General features: G+C 47.7%; 1 protein-coding gene across 1 annotated transcript in view; it reads left to right on the plus strand.

The window, feature by feature from the left end:
- STK32C (serine/threonine kinase 32C) overlaps positions 1-22,417 on the plus strand; it is a 682,919-nt gene that overhangs the window by 623,088 nt on the left and 37,414 nt on the right. Inside the window, exons 7-8 of the mRNA XM_063962178.1 lie at positions 14,640-14,743; positions 14,943-15,059. Of these exons, the coding sequence (XP_063818248.1) occupies positions 14,640-14,743; positions 14,943-15,059 (221 nt within the window). The remainder of the gene's footprint in view (positions 1-14,639; positions 14,744-14,942; positions 15,060-22,417) is intronic.

Here is a 22,417-nt window from a genome sequence, read left to right on the forward strand (position 1 = left end):
TGGTCCTTACGGAGTCCCCAGCATCCACTACGGACTACGAGAAATAGATTTACCGGTAAGTAAAATAAAATAACTAAGCGCTTGCGCTCTGCGAACCTTGCGCATGCGCAGTAAGCGACTAATCGCAGTATAGCGAAAATTGGCTACGAGCGAACAACTCAGAATGACCCCCAATAATTCAGAAGGATATTGCTAGGAGTACACGATGGAGAATGTAAAGGAAAATAAGTATTTGCACAATGTTCATTTACCAGAACTTTAGTAATATTTGTAGAATACAGTACAATAAGACACGGCCGGGTTTGGGTATGCGCACGCCTCGGTGCGGGCTTGGTGTTCCCACTCTATGGGTGATGTGGACACCCTCGAATGGGAATAGTCCCTGTTGGTCGGCATTCTCAGGTTGCGGGATGTCAGAAGTGCCGATGGTCTGGTGGGCCGGTCCAGTCACACAAAGAGCTCTCCCCCCCATCCAATGTGCCCATTTCAAAGAAATATGGGGGCGTGCTGCTAGTCCACGACCCCAGAGTCGTGGAATTCCCTGTGAGCAGTGTCCGCGTACCCCTTTTCACGTCCGCATGCACAGTCAGTCCCCGATTGAAGACCATTGATTTACGTCCCAGAATAACCATCTATAATGGTGAAGATCAGTGGTTTTGTGTGAGATAATTTGTTTCTCAGCTTCATAGATGTTAACAGTAGAGTCACTATTGTTTGTTTATTATTTCTTACCAGTTATTTATATAGCGCACACATATTCCGCAGCGCTTTACAGAGAATATTTGCCCATTTACACCTACGCAAGCATGGGGAGAATATACAAACTCCCCACAGTTAGGGCCATGGTGGGAATTGAACCTATGACCACAGTGCTGTGAGGCAGTAATGCTAACCATTACACCATCCGTACTATGGGGGTCATTCCGACCCGATCTCTCGCTGCAGTTTATTGCAGTGCAGTGATCGGGTCGGAACTGCACATGCGCCGGCACCGCAGTGCGCCGGCGCATGCCGGACGGCCAAAGGCCGTCGTTCCCTATTGATCGCCTCTGCCTGATCGACAGGCAGAGGCGGTCGCAGGGCGGGAGGGGGCGCGGTCCGACCAACGCAGGCGGCGGGGGGCGGGCCGCAGCAGCTGCGTGATGTCACACGCAGCTACTGCGACCGGGGGCAGTGACGAGTTACTTATCAAGTACAAAAGCATTGCCACTGTGTGATGCTTTTGTACTTATGCCGAGGGGGGGGGGGGGGGGGGGGGCGAACAGACATGCGGGGCGGGCTAGCCCTGTGCTGGGCGCCCCCCCGCATGTCTGGGAGCATGATCGTAGCTGTGCTAAATTTAGCACAGCTGCGATCAACTCGGAATGACTCCCTATGGGCCTAATTCAGATCTGATCGCTGATGTGCATTTTCGCACAGCGGCCGTTCAGATCTGAAATGCGTATACACCGCACTGCACCAGCTTATCGCACGGCTGCAACTGGCATCGCCGCCCTGTAACGGGATGGTGCGAAAAATCCATTTGCACGGGTGATCACAAGGAGATTGACAGGAAGAGGGCGTTTGTGGGTGGCAACTGACCGTTTTCTGGGAGTGTCAGGGAAAATGCAGGCGGGATAAAGCGTTTTCAGGGAGGGTGTCTGACGTCAAATCCGGTCCCGGACAGGCTGATATGATCGCATTGGCTGAGTAAGTCCTGGGCTGTGCAGACACTTTGTGCAGCTCTGCTACACATGCGATTGCACACTGGCACAGTGAAAATACACTCCCCCTGTAGGCGGCGACTATCTGATCGCAGCAGTGCACAAATCGCTGCCCAGCGATCAGATCTGAATTACCCGCAATGAGTGTAGCGTAATATCCACCGTGATCCTATAATTAGGAATAATAATAATAATATCCCATGTAAGATACTATATTAAAAGCATATACATTGCTGCTGGCTCTAGACTTTGTTTTTCTTGTTACACCAAGTCAGTTTGACACAATGTTACACCTATTACATTTTACAAAACAGCATCAGTAGCCATTTCCTCCAGTTGTTGTGGAACTACACAATAAGCCCCTTAGGGAATAAATAGTTTCAGTTCAGATGTAAAGGTCGCTGTATATAAATAGTCTTGCCCCGTGGGGTATTGTCACTTGAAATATCATCGCACTTTCGGAATAATTATTCCCGTATCTCAATTATACAATTACATCCCTGTGGAGATGATGCTACTCTCAATGGCCCTCATTCCGAGTTGATCGCTAGCTGCTTTCGGTCGCAGCGCGGCGATTAGGTGAGAAAGCGGCATTTCTGCGCATGCATATGGGCCGCAGTACGCACGCGCAAAGTATTTTCACACAAAACTATGCAGTTTTACACAAGGTCGAGCGACGCTTTTCTGTCGCTGTGTTGATCGGTGAGTGATTGACAGGAAGTGGGTGTTTCTGGGTGGTAATTGGCCGTTTTCAGGGAGTGTGCTAAAAAACGCAGGCGTGTCAGGTCAAAACACAGGCGTGCCTGGGGAAACGGGGGAGTGGCTGGCCGAACGCAGGGCGTGTTTGTGACGTCAAAGCAGGAACTAAACTGACTGAGGTGATCGCAAGGTAGGAGTAAGCTTCGAGCTGCTCAGAAACTGCATGAAAATTTTTACGAGCAGTTCTGCTAACCTTTCGTTCGCACTTCTGCTAAGCTAAGATACACTCTGATTGGCTGAAGGGACCCTCTTTGACAGGAGTCACAGGGGGTCCCGGCAGTCGGCGAAAGGGGTCCCATGTGTAAACATGGGACCCCTTTCAGTGCATGGATCGGGTTTTTCGGTTTGTTTTTTTGCCAAGTACCTGGATTACAAAGTGGACGGAGCTACACTGGATTGTGTGAGTATAATTTTATTTACAGGTACCCCGGGATTCTACGTGGAGAAGTGGACCGTGCCTCGTGTGAACATAGGTAAGTATGTGTGTATGTAGGTGTGCATGTATGTAATAAAGTTTTACTGTCACGGTGTGTGTGTTCTGATTTTTTGGGGGTATTTTTTTTGTAGTAGAACTACAGGTACTAGCGGGCCCGTTTTTCCACCGCATGCTGGTACTTGTGGTTCTCCAAGTACCAGCTTGCGGGGGAGGCTTGCTGGGACTTGTAGTACTGCTACAAAAAACAATATTCTTTTTTTAAAACTATGGCTATCAGCCCCCCATCCACCGCCCTTGGATGGGGGGGACAGCCTCGGGCTTCACCCCTGGCCCTTGGGTGGCTGGAGGGGGGGACCCCTTGATTTAAGGGGTTCCCACTCCTCCAGGGTACCCCGGCCAGGGGTGACTAGTTAGTGATTTAATGCCAGGGCCGCAGGGACCAAGATAAGTGTCCCCCGGCTGTGGCATTATCTCTCTGACTAGTGGAGCCCCGGTGCTGGTTCAAAAAATACGGGGGACCCCTACGCTTTTTGTCCCCCGTATGTTTTGGACCAGGACCAGGTGCAGAGCCCGGTGCTGGTTGTTAAAATATGGGGGATCCCCAGTCAATTTCCCCCCCCCCGTATTTTTACAAACAGGACCGGCTCAAAGAGGCCGAGGCTGGTTATGCTTAGGTGGGGGGACCCCACACAATTTTTTTCTTGATTTTTAATACTTTCATTTTTTATTTAAAGGTGCACAATGAAGACCTGCACGGATCTCACATATCCGGTCGAGATTCATTGGGGTATATTTACTAACATTCGTAATTTCCGAAAATAGGTCAAAGTTCAATCACGAATGACATCGAGAGTGTAAAACTGCAACTTTTTGAATTTATTACGATGGATTTACTAAGCTGTCGTATTCGTGTTTTTCTTTTCTTCCGATGTCGATGTCATTCGTTTTTTTTTTCCTAATTTTACGGCAGTGATTAGCAAAACACTGCCGTTTTTTTTTACAATCAATCTCGGCCGGATCTGTGTGATCCGTGCTGGGGTTCTTTTTATTTTTTATTTTTAATTAAACAATGTAAAATCCCCCCAAAAAATGCGTGGGGTCCCCCCTCCTAAGCATAACCAGCCTCGGGCTCTTTGAGCCGATCCTGGTTGCAGAAATATGGGAAAAAAATGACAGGGGTTCCCCCATATTTAAGCAACCAGCATCGGGCTCTGCGCCTGGTCCTGGTCCCAAAAATACGGGGGGAAAAAAGAGTAGGGGTCCCCCGTATTTTTAAAACCAGCACCGGGCTCCACTAGCTGGACAGATAATGCCACAGCCGGGGGTCACTTTTATATAGTGCCCTGCGGCCGTGGCATCAAAAATCCAACTAGTCACCCCTGGCCGGGGTACCATGGGGGAGTGGGGACCCCTTCAATCAAGGGGTCCCCCCCCCCCAGCCACCCAAGGGCCAGGGGTGAAGCCCGAGGCTGTCCCCCCCCATCCAATGGGCTGCGGATGGGAGGGCTGATAGCCTTTGTTGTAAAATAAAAGATATTGTTTTTAGTAGCAGTACTACAAGTCCCAGCAAGCCTCCCCCGCATGCTGGTACTTGGAGAACCACAAGTACCAGCATGCGGCGGAAAAACGGGCCCGCTGGTACCTGTAGTACTACCACTAAAAAAATACCCAAAAAAACACAAGACACACACACCGTGAAAGTATAATTTTATTACATACATACACACATACATACATACTTACCTTATGTTCTCACGCAGGTCGGTCCTCTTCTCCAGTAGAATCCAAGGGGTACCTGTTGAAGAAATTCTACTCACGAGATCCAGGGGTCCAGGCTCCTCGGCAAATCCAGGGATAATCCACGTACTTGAATAAAACAAAAAAACGGTTGCCCGACCACGAACTGAAAGGTGACCCATGTTTGCACATGGGTCACCTTCCCACGAATGCCAGAAACCCACTTTGCCTTCTGGCTAAGTGGGTTTCTTCAGCCAATCAGGGAGTGCCACGTTGTAGCACTCTCCTGATCAGCTGTGTGCTCCTGTACTGAGTGACAGGCAGCACGCGGCAGTGTTACAATGTAGCGCCTATGCGCTACATTGTAACCAATGATGGGAACTTTCTGCTCAGCGGTGACGTCACTTTAGGTCAACCGCAGGGCAGAAAGTTCCCATCATTGGTTACAATGTAGCGCATAGGCGCTACATTGTAACACTGCCGTGTGCTGCCTGTCAGTGAGGACAAGAGCACACAGCCGATCAGGAGGGTGCTACAACGTGGCACTCCCTGATTGGCTGAAGAAACCCACTTAGCCAGAAGGCAAAGTGGGTTTCTGGCATTCGTGGGAAGGTGACCCATGTGCAAACATGGGTCACCTTTCAGTTCGTGGTCGGGCAACCGTTTTTTTGTTTTATTCAAGTACGTGGATTATCCCTGGATTTGCCGAGGAGCCTGGACCCCTGGATCTCGTGAGTAGAATTTCTTCAACAGGTACCCCTTGGATTCTACTGGAGAAGAGGACCGACCTGCGTGAGAACATAAGGTAAGTATGTATGTATGTGTGTATGTATGTAATAAAATTATACTTTCACGGTGTGTGTGTCTTGTGTTTTTTTGGGTATTTTTTTAGTGGTAGTACTACAGGTACCAGCGGGCCCGTTTTTCCGCCGCATGCTGGTACTTGTGGTTCTCCAAGTACCAGCATGCGGGGGAGGCTTGCTGGGACTTGTAGTACTGCTACTAAAAACAATATCTTTTATTTTACAACAAAGGCTATCAGCCCTCCCATCCGCAGCCCATTGGATGGGGGGGGACAGCCTCGGGCTTCACCCCTGGCCCTTGGGTGGCTGGGGGGGGGGGACCCCTTGATTGAAGGGGTTCCCACTCCCCCAGGGTACCCCGGCCAGGGGTGACTAGTTGGATTTTTGATGCCACGGCCGCAGGGCGCTGTATAAAAGTGACCCCCGGCTGTGGCATTATCTGTCCAGCTAGTGGAGCCCGGTGCTGGTTTTAAAAATACGGGGGACCCCTACTCTTTTTTTCCCCCGTATTTTTGGGACCAGGACCAGGCGCAGAGCCCGATGCTGGTTGCTTAAATATGGGGGAACCCCTGTCATTTTTTTCACCATATTTCTGCAACCAGGATCGGCTCAAAGAGCCCGAGGCTGGTTATGCTTAGGAGGGGGGACCCCACGCAATTTTTTTTGAAAAAATAAGCACTTTCCCACCCCTTCCCACTGATATACATGCACGGATCTCATGGATCCGTGCATGCCTATCCAATCACGAATAAAAAAAAAAGGTCTGTTTTTTTTTAGCACTTTTTTACGAGTTGTAATTTTTCACGGCAGTGTTTGTTCTTTTTTGGCTTTGCACTTCTTAGTAAATGACCGAGATTCATACTTAAACAGCCGCGTTTTGACCGATGGTGTATTCATTCGTAATTTTTTACCTGAACTTGCAAAAAATTACGAATGCCCTCATCACTGCCGTGATTAGTGTTTAGTAAATTACCGAGATTAACCGAGATGACACTTTGAAGAAAAAACGGCATCTCGGTCAAAATCGGGAGCTTAGTAAATATACCCCATTGTGTTAATTTCGGCAGTGTTTTACTATTCACTCCCGTAAAACACTGGCCGAAAATACGAATGACAGCGACATCGGAAAAAACGAAAATGCAGTATATCCGACAGCATAGTAAATGAGGCGTACAAAATTCAAAAAGTTGCAAATTCACAAATTCGATGTAATTCGTGTTTGAACTTTAACCTAATTCAGAAAAATACGAATTTTAGTAAATATACCCCCTAGTCGCAACAAGTTTGATACAAAAATAGTGTCTCACAATGGCGCCGACACAGGTCATCTAAAAATAAAGTCAGATAAGGGGTGTGGTATCACAGGGGGCGTCGCCTCACAGAATACGTCATCAAGTAATAATTGGCTGTAGGAGCACATCCTGGTTTATTGCCAATGTTTCACCCTGGTGAAAAGGCTGATTGGGCCTTGAAATGTTGGTCACCTGTTCCATTAGTTATGGGAGCCTGGAAGGCACCCCAGCACAATATAATTATTATAGTTTTTAGCTGGTGGTGGCAGGTGCAGCATACCTTAATTTGGGCACTGCACTGAGACTCAGACTGCAGGACACGAACTGCCCATCTATAATTAGCAGAAGCAGCCAGCTGGATCTCCAACAAGCAGCATAAGACATCTGCAGGACAGCCCTGTCACAATCATACGGTCCGCCTTCTCAAAGCTGAGGCTCAGTTTGACTGCACCTAGCATGGTGGTAAAGGAAGTGGAGGAGGAAGCGCTGGGATTATTGTGCGGTGCAGTGAGGGCTAGTGAAGCCTTCTGTGCCGTCATAAGTAACAGTCTTACTTGATGCTGGCATTTGAAACCCGCGCCTGGGCTGGACTCTGGCTGGCTGGCAGTGGGGGAGGTAGGTTGCAGTGTGAGCTCCCCATTGGTTACCACACGGACTTGCTGTTGGAGCCGCGGCGGGTCCGAGTGCCTGCCGGCTCTTTTATCAAATCTTACTGACGGAAATAGCAGTAGTGCTGCTGCTGTTCTTTTGAAAAAAAGAAGTCAGAAACGACAGGGGGGGGGGGGGGGGGGCACGGGCCCGAGTGCCTATGATTACAGACTATCAGCAGGCTAGGGAATTGCACTGTTACAGGCTACCAGCAGAACAGGGAATTGCACCGTTACAGGCTATCAGCAGAACAGGGAATTGCACCGTTACAGGCTATCCGCAGAACAGACAATTGCATTGTTACAGGCTATCAGCAGCACAGGGAATTGCACCATTACAGGCTATCAGCAGGCTAGGGAATTGCACTGTTATAGGCTATCAGCAGACCAGGGAATTGCACCATTACAGACTATCAGCAGAACAGGGAATTGCATCGTTACAGGCTATCAGCAGAACAGGAAATTGCACCGTTACAGGCTATCAGCAGGCTAGGGAATTGCACCGTTACAGGCTATCTGCAGACCAGGGAATTGCACCATTACAGACTATCAGCAGAACAGGGAACTGCACTGTTACAGGCTATCTGCAGACCAGGGAATTGCACCATTACAGGCTATCAGCAGAACAGGAAATTGCACCGTTACAGGCTATCAGCAGGCTAGGGAATTGCACTGTTATAGGCTATCAGCAGACCAGGGAATTGCACCATTACAGACTATCAGCAGAACAGGGAACTGCACTGTTATAGGCTATCAGCAGAACAGAGAATTGCATTATTACAGGCTATCAGCAGAACAGGGAATGGCCCCATTACAGGCTATCAGCAGAACAGGGAATTGCACCGTTACAGGCTATCAGCAGGCCAGGGAATTGCACTGTTACATGCTATCAGTAGAACAGGGAATTGCACCATTACAGGCTATCAGCAGAACAGAGAATTGCATCGTTACAGGCTATTAGCAGAACAGGGAATTGCACCACTACAGACAGGGGCGGATCCAGAAGAAAATGAAAGGGGGGGCACCATGATAGGGGAACGGTAATAGTTATATTTACATGCACCTAAGGCACGCGTGCTCCCAGATAAGGGGTGTGGTATCACAGGGGGCGTCGCCTCACAGAATACGCCATCAAGTAATGATTGGCTGTAGGAGCACATCCTGGTTTATTGCCAATGTTTCACCCTGGTGAAAAGGCTGATTGGACCTTGAAATGTTGGTCACCTGTTCCATTAGTTATGGGAGCCTGGAAGGCACCCCAGCACAATATAATTATTATAGTTTTTAGCTGGTGGTGGCAGGTGCAGCATACCTTAATTTGGGCACTGCACTGAGACTCAGACTGCAGGACACGAACTGCCCATCTATGATTAGCAGAAGCAGCCAGCTGGATCTCCAACAAGCAGCATAAGACATCTGCAGGACAGCCCTGTCACAATCATACGGGCCGCCTTCTCAAAGCTGAGGCTCAGTTTGACTGCACCTAGCATGGTGGTAAATGAAGTGGAGGAGGAAGCGCTGGGATTATTGTGCGGTGCAGTGAGGGCTAGTGAAGCCTTCTGTGCCGTCATAAGTAACAGTCTTACTTGATGCTGGCATTTGAAACCCGCGCCTGGGCTGGACTCTGGCTGGCTGGCAGTAGGGGAGGTAGGTTGCAGTGTGAGCTCCCCATTGGTTACCACACGGACTTGCTGTTGGAGCCGCGGCGGGTCCGAGTGCCTGCCGGCTCTTTTATCAAATCTTACTGACGGAAATAGCAGTAGTGCTGCTGCTGTTCTTTTGAAAAAAAGAAGTCAGAAACGACAGGGGGGGGGGGTGCACGGGCCCAAGTGCCTATGATTACAGACTATCAGCAGGCTAGGGAATTGCACTGTTACAGGCTACCAGCAGAACAGGGAATTGCACCGTTACAGGCTACCAGCAGAACAGGGAATTGCACCGTTACAGGCTATCAGCAGAACAGACAATTGCACCGTTACAGGCTATCCGCAGAACAGACAATTGCATTGTTACAGGCTATCAGCAGCACAGGGAATTGCACCATTACAGGCTATCAGCAGGCTAGGGAATTGCACTGTTATAGGCTATCAGCAGACCAGGGAATTGCACCATTACAGACTATCAGCAGAACAGGGAATTGCATCGTTACAGGCTATCAGCAGAACAGGGAATTGCACCATTACAGACTATCAGCAGAACAGGGAATTGCATCGTTACAGGCTATCAGCAGACCAGGGAATTGCACCGTTACAGGCTATCAGCAGGCTAGGGAATTGCACTGTTATAGGCTATCAGCAGAACAGGGAATTGCATCGTTACAGGCTATCAGCAGAACAGGGAATTGCACCATTACAGGCTATCAGCAGAACAGGGAATTGCATCGTTACAGGCTATCAGCAGAATAGGGAATTACACCATTACAGGCTATCAGCAGAACAGGAAATTGCACCGTTACAGGCTATCAGCAGGCTAGGGAATTGCACTGTTATAGGCTATCAGCAGACCAGGGAATTGCACCATTACAGACTATCAGCAGAACAGGGAATTGCATCGTTACAGGCTATCAGCAGAACAGGGAATTGCATCGTTACAGGCTATCAGCAGAACAGGGAATTGCATCGTTACAGGCTATCAGCAGAACAGGGAATTGCACCGTTACAGGCTATCAGCAGGCTAGGGAATTGCACTGTTACAGGCTATCCGCAGAACAGGGAATTGCACCGAAACATGCTGTCAGCAGATCAGTGAATTGCACCATTACAGGCTATATGAATGGTCTCATTAAGGAACATGCAACACAATAAGCAATCTCCAGGGCTTTTAAGCTTAGCCCCACTACTAGCCATACGTTTTGTAACTGTCCTCCCCCCACCCATCACCCTGCCAGCAGATACAGAAACCGCTTGTACAGTATACTGCGCTATCGCTTCCACCTCGATGCGCCAATCCATGCATTGTTCATATAGACAGACACAATCACGCAGAGATAGATGCACAGTCCCAGGAAAATGCATTGGCCCTGTGGTCTTCATAAAGGACTCTTAATTACATTTCACTCTCTTAGTTGGGGAGGAAATCTGACTGCTTACAGCTAGACTTCATTATCATAATATTGATGTCAAATCTTCTCTAAAACTAATAAAGCTGAAAACAAATATGTGAGAGTGAGGGAACTAGGGGAAGACAATAAGAGTGGGTCTTCAGATAATGACAATGAATTATGGATGAAAGGCAAAAACAGCATTAAATGAACTGGATGTTGGGTGAGATTTGGATTCACAAATGTAAAGAAAATAGAATATGTCATTTTCTTAAGCTTATAGCCATCTAGCTGTAACTACCAGATTACACATAACTGCACATTCAGGCAGACGTAGTGCGTCTGTAGTTTTGTTTGCTTTCAGCAGTCAGAAGTCCAATGTGAACGTCCGCCTGTATTCTGTCAGGTGCATCCATGTGACAGCACTGTCCCCAGCCCCCCGGCCACTAGAGCAGCTGACGTTACTAGTAATGGCACTTACACCTACCCCGTGCTTGGTGCGTGCAACGGAAAATGTCATGAACTCTGCTTGCACTAAACTCTGCATAGGCTACAACTCTGTTGTCTTACCCACGGCACGCTTACAGGACACTTCTACTGGGTGTAAGAATTCCTCCTTTCTACCCAGTAACATCTATTCAGCCATCGACAAGTAGCAACTAAGATGCGTCTTACTCAGAATTGCTCAGCGCTATATAGGGGGATTTTCAGAGTTGATCGCCGTTTCTGTTAAATTATTTTTTGCTAAATTAGCAAAAACTGCGAACATAGGGGGTAATTCAGACCTGATCACTAGCAAGCAATTTTTGCAGCACTGTGATCAGATAGTCGCCGCCTACAGGGGGAATGTATTTTAGCTGTGTAAGTGTGCGATCGTATGTGTAGCCGATCTGTACAAACAGATTTTGTGCAGTCTCTGCGCAGCCCAGGAATTACTCAGCCGCTGCGATCACATCAGCCTGTCCGGGACCGGAATTGACGTCAGGATCCCTCCCTGCAAATGCATGGACACGCCAGCGGTTTTCCAAACACTCCCAGAAAACGGTCAGTTGCCACCCACAAATGCCTTCTTCCTGTCAATCTCCTCGACATCGCCCGTGCGAACTGATTCATCGCACAAACCCATCGCTGAGTGGCGATCCGTTTTGTACCCATGCGACGCGCCTGCGCATTGCAGTGCATACACATGCGTAGTTTGTGCCTGATCGCCTGCTGTGAGAAAACGCACAGCAGCGATCAGGTGTAAATTACTCTCATAGGGTCTAATACTGCTAACTAGAGCATCAAGCAGCCCCGCTGCCCGCCCATAGCAGGGCAAGACCGCTCAACATGCTGACCGCCTCCTCCCCCCCTGCAACAAGCAGTTGCGAGTGCATCGCAATTTCTGCTTGTTAGCAGAAATTAAGGATGCCTCCTGCTGGCGCCCACAGGAGGCCTGCCGCCATGTTTCCGATCACGGCGGCTGCGTGTGACGTTACGCAGCTGCTGTCATCACGTCCCCGTTTGCAGGCCCACGCCCCCGCAATGCTCCGTCTCCACCTAGGAAACGGAGCCTTGCCCCCTCCCCCCCCCCACGACCTCCTCTGCCTGACAGACAGAGGCGATCGCATTTTCTGCCCCTCCCCCGCAGAAAATGCGGGCGCTTGCACAGGAAGGGTGCTGCGCATGCGCATGCATATTTTTTGTAATTTTTGCGGTTAGTTCGCACACTGCGATCCAACCTGGATTAGCCCCTTAGTACTCACATGCTCCTCCCCCCAAATGCTGCATCGCCGCCCCCAGACGCCCATCGCCTGTCAATCATGACACAATCGCATCCTTCTGGGAAGCGATCGCAACGCGCTAGTCCGTGCACGCGCACTGCGGCCACTGCGCATGCGCAGATGGCAAAAACACGACCTGCAGAGCGATCACAGCTCTAGTGATCAGCTCCGCATAAGGCCTATCGGGGGCTATTCAAAGGTGGACGCCAGAAGGATGCAATCGCATAGTAATTGACAGGCTGCAGGCATTCGGGGGTGTCGTTGCAGTTTTGGAGGGAAGTGATGCAGGAAACGCAGGCGTGTCATGGCCATTTTCGGGTGGCTGGATAATGTCACCTGCGTTTCCTGCGACGGGAAACATGGAGGCGATGTGCCGGTATACGCAGCCTGGCTGTGTATGCAGGGGTCGACCTCTATTTGCCGATTTCTGCAATGCGATCGTAATTGAATTGCTCAATAGCAATTGCATACACATCAGCGGACTATACGCAATTATGGGGAGCACTGAAGCTAAGGGTTGGCATATGGCTGCGCAGACTAAGCACAGCAGCAGCGACTCAGCATGTACTATCACGCATCCCTCAGAAGATACATTCCCCGAAAACGGTCATGACACACCTGCGTTTTCCCAACCACACCCCATAAACTCCCTGTTACCACCGCCAAAGCCACTTCCTGCCAATGAGTCTGTGACAAAGTTCTCAGTGCGAGCAGGATCACAGCGGCACTATCGCACATACGTGTAGCGATTGCAGCACATGCGCCGTTTGCTGATAATCGCTTTGTGAGGAATGCGCAGTTCGCTTAAAACTGCAAGATGCGCCTGCATTTGGAGTTGCGTGCAGCTTAGAACCAGGCACACTCCCTGGCCTTGCTCACACCTACCTGTGTTTCACTTTTCAGGCCTTATGCCCTAAAACTGTAGCACTGCATTTACATTTCAGCGTGCAGTAATGTATGCAACCAGTGCAATAACTTAATAGAATCAGGGAACATATATCTCTAAAGGGTGAAGAGCGTGTGATGCAGACGGGCCCCTGGATCACGGGGGCCCACACTGCTCACCCTTCATTCCAGAGCAAGGTCCGATCAGGCTGGATGCAAAACCATTTTTTCAGCGACATAAGAAAAATATGGCGTTGGAAATATGGCGCATGGGCAGAAGGTGTCTGGCACCGTGCTAGAGCCATTGACATCCTCTGTGCATGCACCAGAGCCACACAAAGTCTTCCTCCTGGCCCCTTCATTTGTTAAACACAGTTGAATATATGGGCCTGATTCTGGGATGGAATGTGAGGCTCAGTGGCACTGACTTCTCATGGCTGCAAAGGTTACAATGACCAACCATACATACCAGGGCTTTGTTTCTGGTGCTGTGAGGATCCTTCTGCTCCTACACCTGCAGACTAGGCAAGTATGTTTAGGGCATTACTGGTATACATATGGATCCTTCTTATGTACAGTACAGAATAGGGGCGTAGCCAATCATTGGGTCACAGCCATGCCCTGCTTGGCATATTGTGCACTGTGATAGACCCAGTTACTCTATACCTGACCAACCCTGCATGTGCACTCAAAGTTGCTATTGTCAGCGGCTCAGACTTTATCAGAAAATGAGTGGGAAAGGGATGGCCGGTCCTAGGCGTTGGCCTGAAGTGAATGCAAAAAAAGTCAGTTTTGTGGGCGTTTCATGGGAGTGTCGTGGGCGTGTCATGGGAGTTTTATGGGTGTGTCAGTGACAGCAGCTGTGTTCTCAGATATATAGACACTTCCACAGAGGCCATGTTCAGATGGAGACACTGCAGCATCCATAGGGCTTGGTGGTGCACATGATGGTGCACCAATGATGGAGTTTCAGAAACACCAGCGGTGTTTCAGCCTGCAGAGACAATGAAAGTGGGCATCGCAGTGCTTGCACATTCAGGCGCATGCTGGTACACCAGAGGAGGGCTGATACCAGCATTTGCATATATTGATTACCGGTAGCAGACGCAACAGCGTTCATCTCTGGATCAGGCCCATAATCTGGAGCACTCAGCTGCTGTAGTGTGTGGTTATATATTGGCATATGTTGGTACACAACTAGACACCCCTGCATAAGTGACTTGTAGGACCATCTTAGTTCAGATCATTTATAAATTTTGGATGCCCAAGAATCACTTTGTAAAGGCTCCTGGGTCCCATTTGGACTAAAACTGACCCTTTGGGTGGAATTCAAATGTTTGAAAAGTCTGTTTAGTGTCTGTTTTTTCCTGTCTATTAGATGGGAAAAAACAGACTCCCAACTGACTTTTCAAACATTTGAATCTCCCCCTTTGTGTGCTGTCCTTTTTTCATACTGTGGTAGGAACCATAGAAAGTGCTGTATTTAATGCTTGTGTTGTGTGGTTGTTCATTTATAGTCAGATAATCAAAATAATCCTTAATGCATTTACATAAGTTTTTTTTTCTTATTTCAGCCCCAGAGATATTTCAGTCCTTCGTCAATGGAGGAACCGGCTACTCATTCGAGGTTGACTGGTGGTCACTAGGAGTTATGTCCTTTGAGCTACTAAGAGGATGGGTAATACTGTTACAGTTTCTTAAAATGGCAATTTGTGTGGAACTATTGGACGTTATTCCCTTACATAGGTCTATGTGGTTAGTGACCGGGAAGAGACCTTGATTGGTTTAGGCACATTGGGCTACATTAAAGCAAAGTGGTGACATGCATACGATAGTAAATAACCTACACTGTATATTGTATATTCCTTGGTTTTTAGAGGCCGTACGACATCCATTCAAGTAACCCAGTGGAATCTCTCGTCCAGTTGTTTAGCACCATCACCGTTCAGTACTCGTCGGTCTGGTCGAAAGATATGATCGCACTTTTGCGGAAGGTATACATTTTTATTTATTTATATATACTAGCTGCAGTACCTGTTTCCACATGTATAGAGATAGATAGATAGATAGATAGATAGATAGATAGATAGATAGATAGATAGATAGATAGATAGATAGAGAGATATTGCATTGCACTACGCTGATCTTATCTTTATCCAGTCACTAACCTTATGGGAGTCATTTTATCCGGTGATATTGCCTCCTGCTGGTGAGCTGTGTGTTGCCAGGGCTCCGGAGTATGAGACAGGGCAGCAGCAGTAAAGTCCTGGTATAGGCAGCCGTTACCATTATGACATCACAGCATGACCTCACAGACAGACTGGACACACACACACACACACACACACACACACACACACACACACACACACACACACACACACACACACACACACACACCAGTGCATTGTCTATGTGCAATTTCATGACAGGGACCCTGGCCCCACAATGGGTGTTTTTATTACACTTAAAACCACGTCAATATTTTAAGTTGGACCAAAGCATGTAGGAGCCTATGAAGAACAAACAAATATACATATGTACTTTATATATTTTTATATATATATATATATATATAAAAATATATAAAGTACATATGTATATTTGTTTGTTCTTCATAGGCTCCTACATGCTTTGGTCCAACTTAAAATATTGACGTGGTTTTAAGTGTAATAAAAACACCCATTGTGGGGTGTATATATATATACAGGTTGAGTATCCCTTATCCAAAATGCTTGGGACCAGAGGTATTTTGGATATCGTATTTTTCCGTATTTTGGAATAGTTAGATACCATAATGAGATATCATGGTGATGGGACCTAAATCTAAGCACAGAATGCATTCATGTATCATATACTCCTTATACACACAGCCTGAAGGTAATTTTAGCCAATATTTTTTTATAACTTTGTGCATTAATAAACTGTGTGTACATACACACAATTCATTTATGTTTCCCATACACCTTATATACACAGCCTGAAGGTCATTTAATACAATTTTATTAATAACTTTGTGTATTAAACAAAGTTTGTGTACACTGAGCCATCAAAAAACAAAGGTTTCACTATCTCACTCTCACTCAAAAAAGTCTGTATTTCGGAATATTCCGTATTTCTCTAACGTCCTAAGTGGATGCTGGGGACTCCGTAAGGACCATGGGGAATAGCGGCTCCGCAGGAGACTGGGCACATCTAAAGAAAGCTTTAGGACTATCTGGTGTGCACTGGCTCCTCCCCCTATGACCCTCCTCCAAGCCTCAGTTAGATCTTTGTGCCCGAACGAGAAGGGTGCACACTAGGGGCTCTCCTGAGCTTCTTAGTGAAAGTTTTAGTTTAGGTTTTTTATTTTCAGTGAGACCTGCTGGCAACAGGCTCACTGCATCGAGGGACTAAGGGGAGAAGAAGCGAACTCACCTGCGTGCAGAGTGGATTGGGCTTCTTAGGCTACTGGACATTAGCTCCAGAGGGACGATCACAGGCCCAGCCTGGATGGGTCCCAGAGCCGCGCCGCCGGCCCCCTTACAGAGCCAGAAGGCAGAAGAGGTCCGTAAAATCGGCGGCAGAAGACGTCCTGTCTTCAACAAGGTAGCGCACAGCACTGCAGCTGTGCGCCATTGCTCTCAGCACACTTCACACTCCGGTCACTGAGGGTGCAGGGCGCTGGGGGGGGGCGCCCTGAGACGCAATAAAAAACACCTTGGATGGCAAAAAATGCATCACATATAGCTCCTGGGCTATATGGATGCATTTAACCCCTACCAGAATACATAGAAAAACGGGAGATAAGGCCGCCGATAAGGGGGCGGAGCCTATCTCCTCAGCACACTGGCGCCATTTTCCCTCACAGCTCCGTTGGAGGGAAGCTCCCTGTCTCTCCCCTGCAGTCACTACACTAGAGAAAGGGTTAAAAAAGAGAGGGAGGGCACTAATTACGCGCAGTATTAAAGATACAGCAGCTATAAGGGGAAAAACACTTATATAAGGTTATCCCTGTATATATATAGCGCTCTGGTGTGTGCTGGCAAACTCTCCCTCTGTCTCCCCAAAGGGCTAGTGGGGTCCTGTCCTCTATAAGAGCATTCCCTGTGTCTATGCTGTATGTCGGTACGTTTGTGTCGACATGTATGAGGAGAAAAATGATGTGGAGACGGAGCAGATTGCCTGTAATAGTGATGTCACCCCATAGGGGGTCGACACCTGAGTGGATGAACTGTTGGAAGGAATTACGTGACAGTGTCAGCTCTGTATAAAAGACAGTGGTTGACATGAGACAGCCGGCTACTCAGCTTGGGCCTGTCCAGACGTCTCATAGGCCGTCAGGGGCTCTAAAGCGCCCGTTACCTCAGATGGCAGATATAGACGCCGACACGGATACTGACTCCAGTGTCGACGGTGAAGAGACAAATGTGACTTCCAGTAGGGCCACACGTTACATGATTGAGGCAATGAAAAATGTTTTACACATTTCTGATAATACGAGTACCACCAAAAAGGGGTATTATGTTCGGTGAGGAAAAACTACCTGTAGTTTTCCTGAATCTGAGAAATTAAATGAGGTGTGTGATGATGCGTGGTTTTCCCCCGATAACAACTGATCATTTCTAAAATGTTATTGGCATTATATCCTTTCCCGCCAGAGGTTAGGGTGCGTTGGGAAACACCCCCTAGGGTGGATAAAGCGCTCACACGCTTGTAAGGGCTCTACCCTCTGCTGAGATGGCCGCCCTTAAGGATCCTGCTGATAGAAAGCAGGAGGGTATCCTAAAATTTATTTACACACATACTGGTGTTATACTGCGACCAGCAATCGCCTCAGCCTGGATGTGCAGTGCTGGGTTGGCGTGGTCGGATTCCCTGACTAAAAATATTGATACCCTAGATAGGGACAGTATATTTTTGCCTATAGAGCATTTAAAAGATGCATTTCTATATATGCGTGATGCACAGCGGAATATTTGCCGACTGGCATCAAGTCTAAGTGCGTTGTCCATTTCTACCAGTAGAAGGTTATGGACACGTCAGTGGTCAGGTGATGCGTATTCCAAACGGCATTTGGAAGTATTGCCTTATTAAAGGGAGGAGTTATTTGGGGTCGGTCTTTCAGACCTGGTGGCCACGGCAACAGCTGGGAAATCCACGTTTGTACCCCAGGTCGCCTCTCAACATGAGAAGATGCCGTATTATCAGGCGCAGTCTTTTCGTGGACAAGCGGGCAAAAGGTTCCTCATTTCTGCTCCGTGACAGAGGGAGAGGAAAAAGGCTGCAGAAATCAGCCAGTTCCCAGGAACAGAAACCCTCTCCCGCCTCTGCCAAGCCCTCAGTATGACGCTGGGGCTTTACAAGCAGAATCAGGCACGGTGGGGGGCCCGTCTCAATGAATTTCAGCGCGCAGTGGGCTCACTCGCAAGTAGACCCCTGGATCCTTCAGGTGATATCTCAGGGGTACAAATTAGAATTCGAGACGTCTCCCCCTCGCCGTTTCCTAAAGTCGGCTTTACCGATGTCTCCTTCTGACAGGGAGACAGTTTTGGAAGCCATTCACAAGCTGTATTCCCAGCAGGTGATAATCAAGGTACCCCTCCTGCAACAGGGAACGGGGTATTATTCCACACTGTTGTGGTACCGAAGCCGGACGGCTCGGTGAGACCGATTCTAAATCTAAAATCTTTGAACACTTACATACAGAGGTTCAAATTCAAGATTGAGTCACTCAGAGCAGTGATTGCGAACCTGGAAGAAGGGGACTACATGATGTCTCGGGACATCAAGGATGCTTACCTTCATGTCAAAATTTACCCTTCTCATCAAGGGTACCTCAGGTTTATGGTACAGAACTGTCACTATCAGTTCAGACGCTGCCGTATGGATGGTCCACGGCACCCCGGGTCTTTACCAAGGTAATGGCTGAAATGATGATATTCCTTCGAAGGAAGTGAATTTTAGTTATCCCTTACTTGGACGATTCCCTGATAAGGGTAAGATCCAGGGAACAGTTGGAGGTCGGTGTAGCACTATCTCAGGTAGTGTTGCGGCAGCACGATTGGATTCTCAATATTCCAAAATCGCAGCTGGTTCCGACGACTTGTCTTCTGTTCCTAGGGATGATCCTGGACACAGTCCAGAAAAAGGTGTTTCTCCCGGAGGAGAAAGCCAGGGAGTTATCCGAGCTAGTCAGGAACCTCCTAAAACCGAGCCAAGTCTCAGTGCATCAATGCACAAGGGTTCTGGGTAAAATGGTGGCTTCCTACGAAGCAATCCCATTCGGCAGATTCCACGCAAGAACTTTCCAGTGGGACCTGCTGGACAAATGGTCCGGGTCGCATCTTCAGATGCATCAGCGGATAACCCTGTCACCAAGGACAAGGGTGTCCCTCCTGTGGTGGTTGCAGAGTGCTCATCTTCTAGAGGGCCGCAGATTCGGCATTCAGGACTGGGTCCTGGTGACCACGGATGCCAGCCTGCGAGGCTGGGGAGCAGTCACACAGGGAAGGAATATCCAGGGCTTATGGTCAAGCCTGGAGACATCACTTCACATAAATATCCTGAAGCTAAGGGCCATTTACAATGCTCTAAGCTTAGCAAGACCTCTGCTTCAAGGTCAGCCGGTGTTGATCCAGTCGGACAACATCACGGCAGTCACCCACGTAAACAGACAGGGTGGCACAAGAAGCAGGAGGGCAATGGCAGAAGCTGCAAGGATTCTTCGCTGGGCGGAAAATCATGTGATAGCACTGTCAGCAGTATTCATTCCGGGAGTGGACAACTGGGAAGCAGACTTCCTCAGCACGACCTCCACCCGGGAGAGTGGGGACTTCACCCAGAAGTCTTCCACATGATTATAAACCGTTGGGAAAAACTCAACAGGTATTGCGCCAGGTCATGGGACCCTCAGGCAATAGCTGTAGACGCTCTGGTAACACCGTGGGTGTACCAGTCAGTGTATGTGTTCCCTCCTCTGCCTCTCATACCCAAGGTACTGAGATTGATAAGATGGAGAGGAGTAAGCACTATATTCGTGGCTCCGGATTGGCCAAGAAGGACTTGGTAACCGGAACTTCAAGAGATGCTCACGGAGGATCCGTGGCCTCTACCTCTAAGAAGGGACCTGCTCCAGCAAGGACCCTGTCTGTTCCAAGACTTACCGCGGCTGCGTTTGACGGCATGGCGGTTGAACGCCGGATCCTGAAGGAAAAAAGGCATTCCGGATGAAGTCATCCCTATCCTGATCAAAGCCAGGAAGGATGTAACCGCAAAACATTATCACCGCATTTGGCGAAAATATGTTGCGTGGTGCGAGGCCAGTAAGGCCCGACGGAGGAAATTCAACTGGGTCGATTCCTACATTTCCTGCAAACAGGAGTGTCTATGGGCCTGAAATTGGGGTCCATTAAGGTTCAAATTTCGGCCCTGTCAATTTTCTTCCAAAAAGAACTAGCTTCAGTCCCTGAAGTTCAGACGTTTGTAATAATAATAATAATAATAATACTTTATTGTCATCAATAGTTCAATGAACAATCAACGAAACTAAAAAGCAAGCATATACAGAGACCATAAGAACAGAACGAAGAGAGCACTCCTAAACCCAAGACATTCCCAATTGTCAATTTATCTCGGTCCTATCTGGTTTAACATGTTTATTGCTTTTGGGAAAAAACTACCCCTTAACCGGTTTGTCCGACAAAGAATAGAACGGTAACGCCTATTAGATGGCAACACAGAAAACATCCCCCCATTTGGATGAGATAGATCTCCCAGAATACTTTTCACCTTAGTGAGGAGCCTTTTTTCATATATATCCTGAATACAGGGCAGGCTGACTCCAATTACTCTACTTGCAGTTTTAACCACTCTCTGAAGGGACTTACGTTCTATAGCAGTACAGTTTCCAAACCATACTATAATTCCGTATGTGAGGACACTCTCTAAAATTGCTGAATAAAAGTTTACTAAAATCTCCTTACGTATCCCTGCCATGCGCATTTTCCTCAATAAAAACAGGCGTTGTTGAGATTTTTTAACAACACATCGTGTATGGATACCCCAAGACAGGTCATTGGAGATGTTAATACCCAGGAATTTAAAGGACTCAACTGTCTCCACAACCTGGTTATTTACGACTAGGGGACAAGAAGGCTGCATGTGAATTTTCCTAAAATCTACAATCATTTCTTTTGTTTTTTTTACATTTAAAATTAAGTGATTAGTTTGACTCCAAGCTTCTAACCTAGCGACCTCAGATCTATATTCTGACTCATCGTCCTTACTTATTAAACCTACGACTGCGATATCATCGGCAAATTTAATAATGTGAACTGACTCCGAATTTGAATGGCAATCATAGGTAAACAGAGAGTACAGCAGGGGACTCAGTACACAACCCTGAGGCACCCCTGTACTGATTACAAGTTCGCTTGACAGGGAATTGTACAATCTAACAGATTGGGGCCTGTTAGTCAAGAAATCCAAGATCCATCTACATACAAAGTTATTCAATCCCAACTCAGATAATTTAAACACTAATGATGTTGGGATTACTGTATTAAATGCCGAACTGTAATCCACGAACAAAATTCTCGCAGAGGAACATGTGGATTCTAGATGGATAGCCACACGATGAATCAAGGTGATAGCAGCGTCATCTGTCGACCTATTTGCTTTATATGCAAATTGAAAAGGATCCAGATTGGCTGGGATACTTTTTTTTATGTGTCCCATAACCAATCTTTCAAAGGCCTTCATTATAAGAGATGTCAGAGCAATTGGTCGGTAATCGTTTGGCTCACTGGCCTTACCATTTTTGGGGACCGGGACAATAATAGATGACTTAAAACACTTAGGCACATGACAAGTGGCAAGAGAAAGGTTAAAAATTATAGTAAAAATCCCAGCCAACTGCTCAGCACATGTCTTGATAACATTTCCCGGAATCCCATCTGGGCCGGGGGCCTTACCTGATTTAGAACTGGCAAAGCACCGTCTGACAGACAATTCATCCAGTACCAGGGGCTCCGCGTTCTCCAGATTCCCATCCCAGTCTACAGGGGAAACAGCCATGCTATCAAAACGAGAGTAAAATATGTTTAATGTCTCCCCTAGGGAACTGTCAGCCTCTTTATGAGAGGGGTTCTTATTAACTTTGTAGTCAGAGATATCTTGAATACCTTTCCACAGACTTTTTGCATCTTTATCATTTTTAAACTTGCTTTCGAGTTTAACAGAAAAGGCCCTTTTTGCCTCTATTATACCCTTTTTTAATTTTTGACGGGCAGCCCTAAAAACATTTTGGTCACCAGATCTAAAAGCTTTGTCTCTCTCACTTAATAAGGTTCGAACCGTACCATTTATCCAT

This window comes from Pseudophryne corroboree, chromosome 3 (genome assembly GCF_028390025.1).
Source record: "Pseudophryne corroboree isolate aPseCor3 chromosome 3, aPseCor3.hap2, whole genome shotgun sequence".
Lineage (NCBI taxonomy): Eukaryota > Metazoa > Chordata > Amphibia > Anura > Myobatrachidae > Pseudophryne > Pseudophryne corroboree.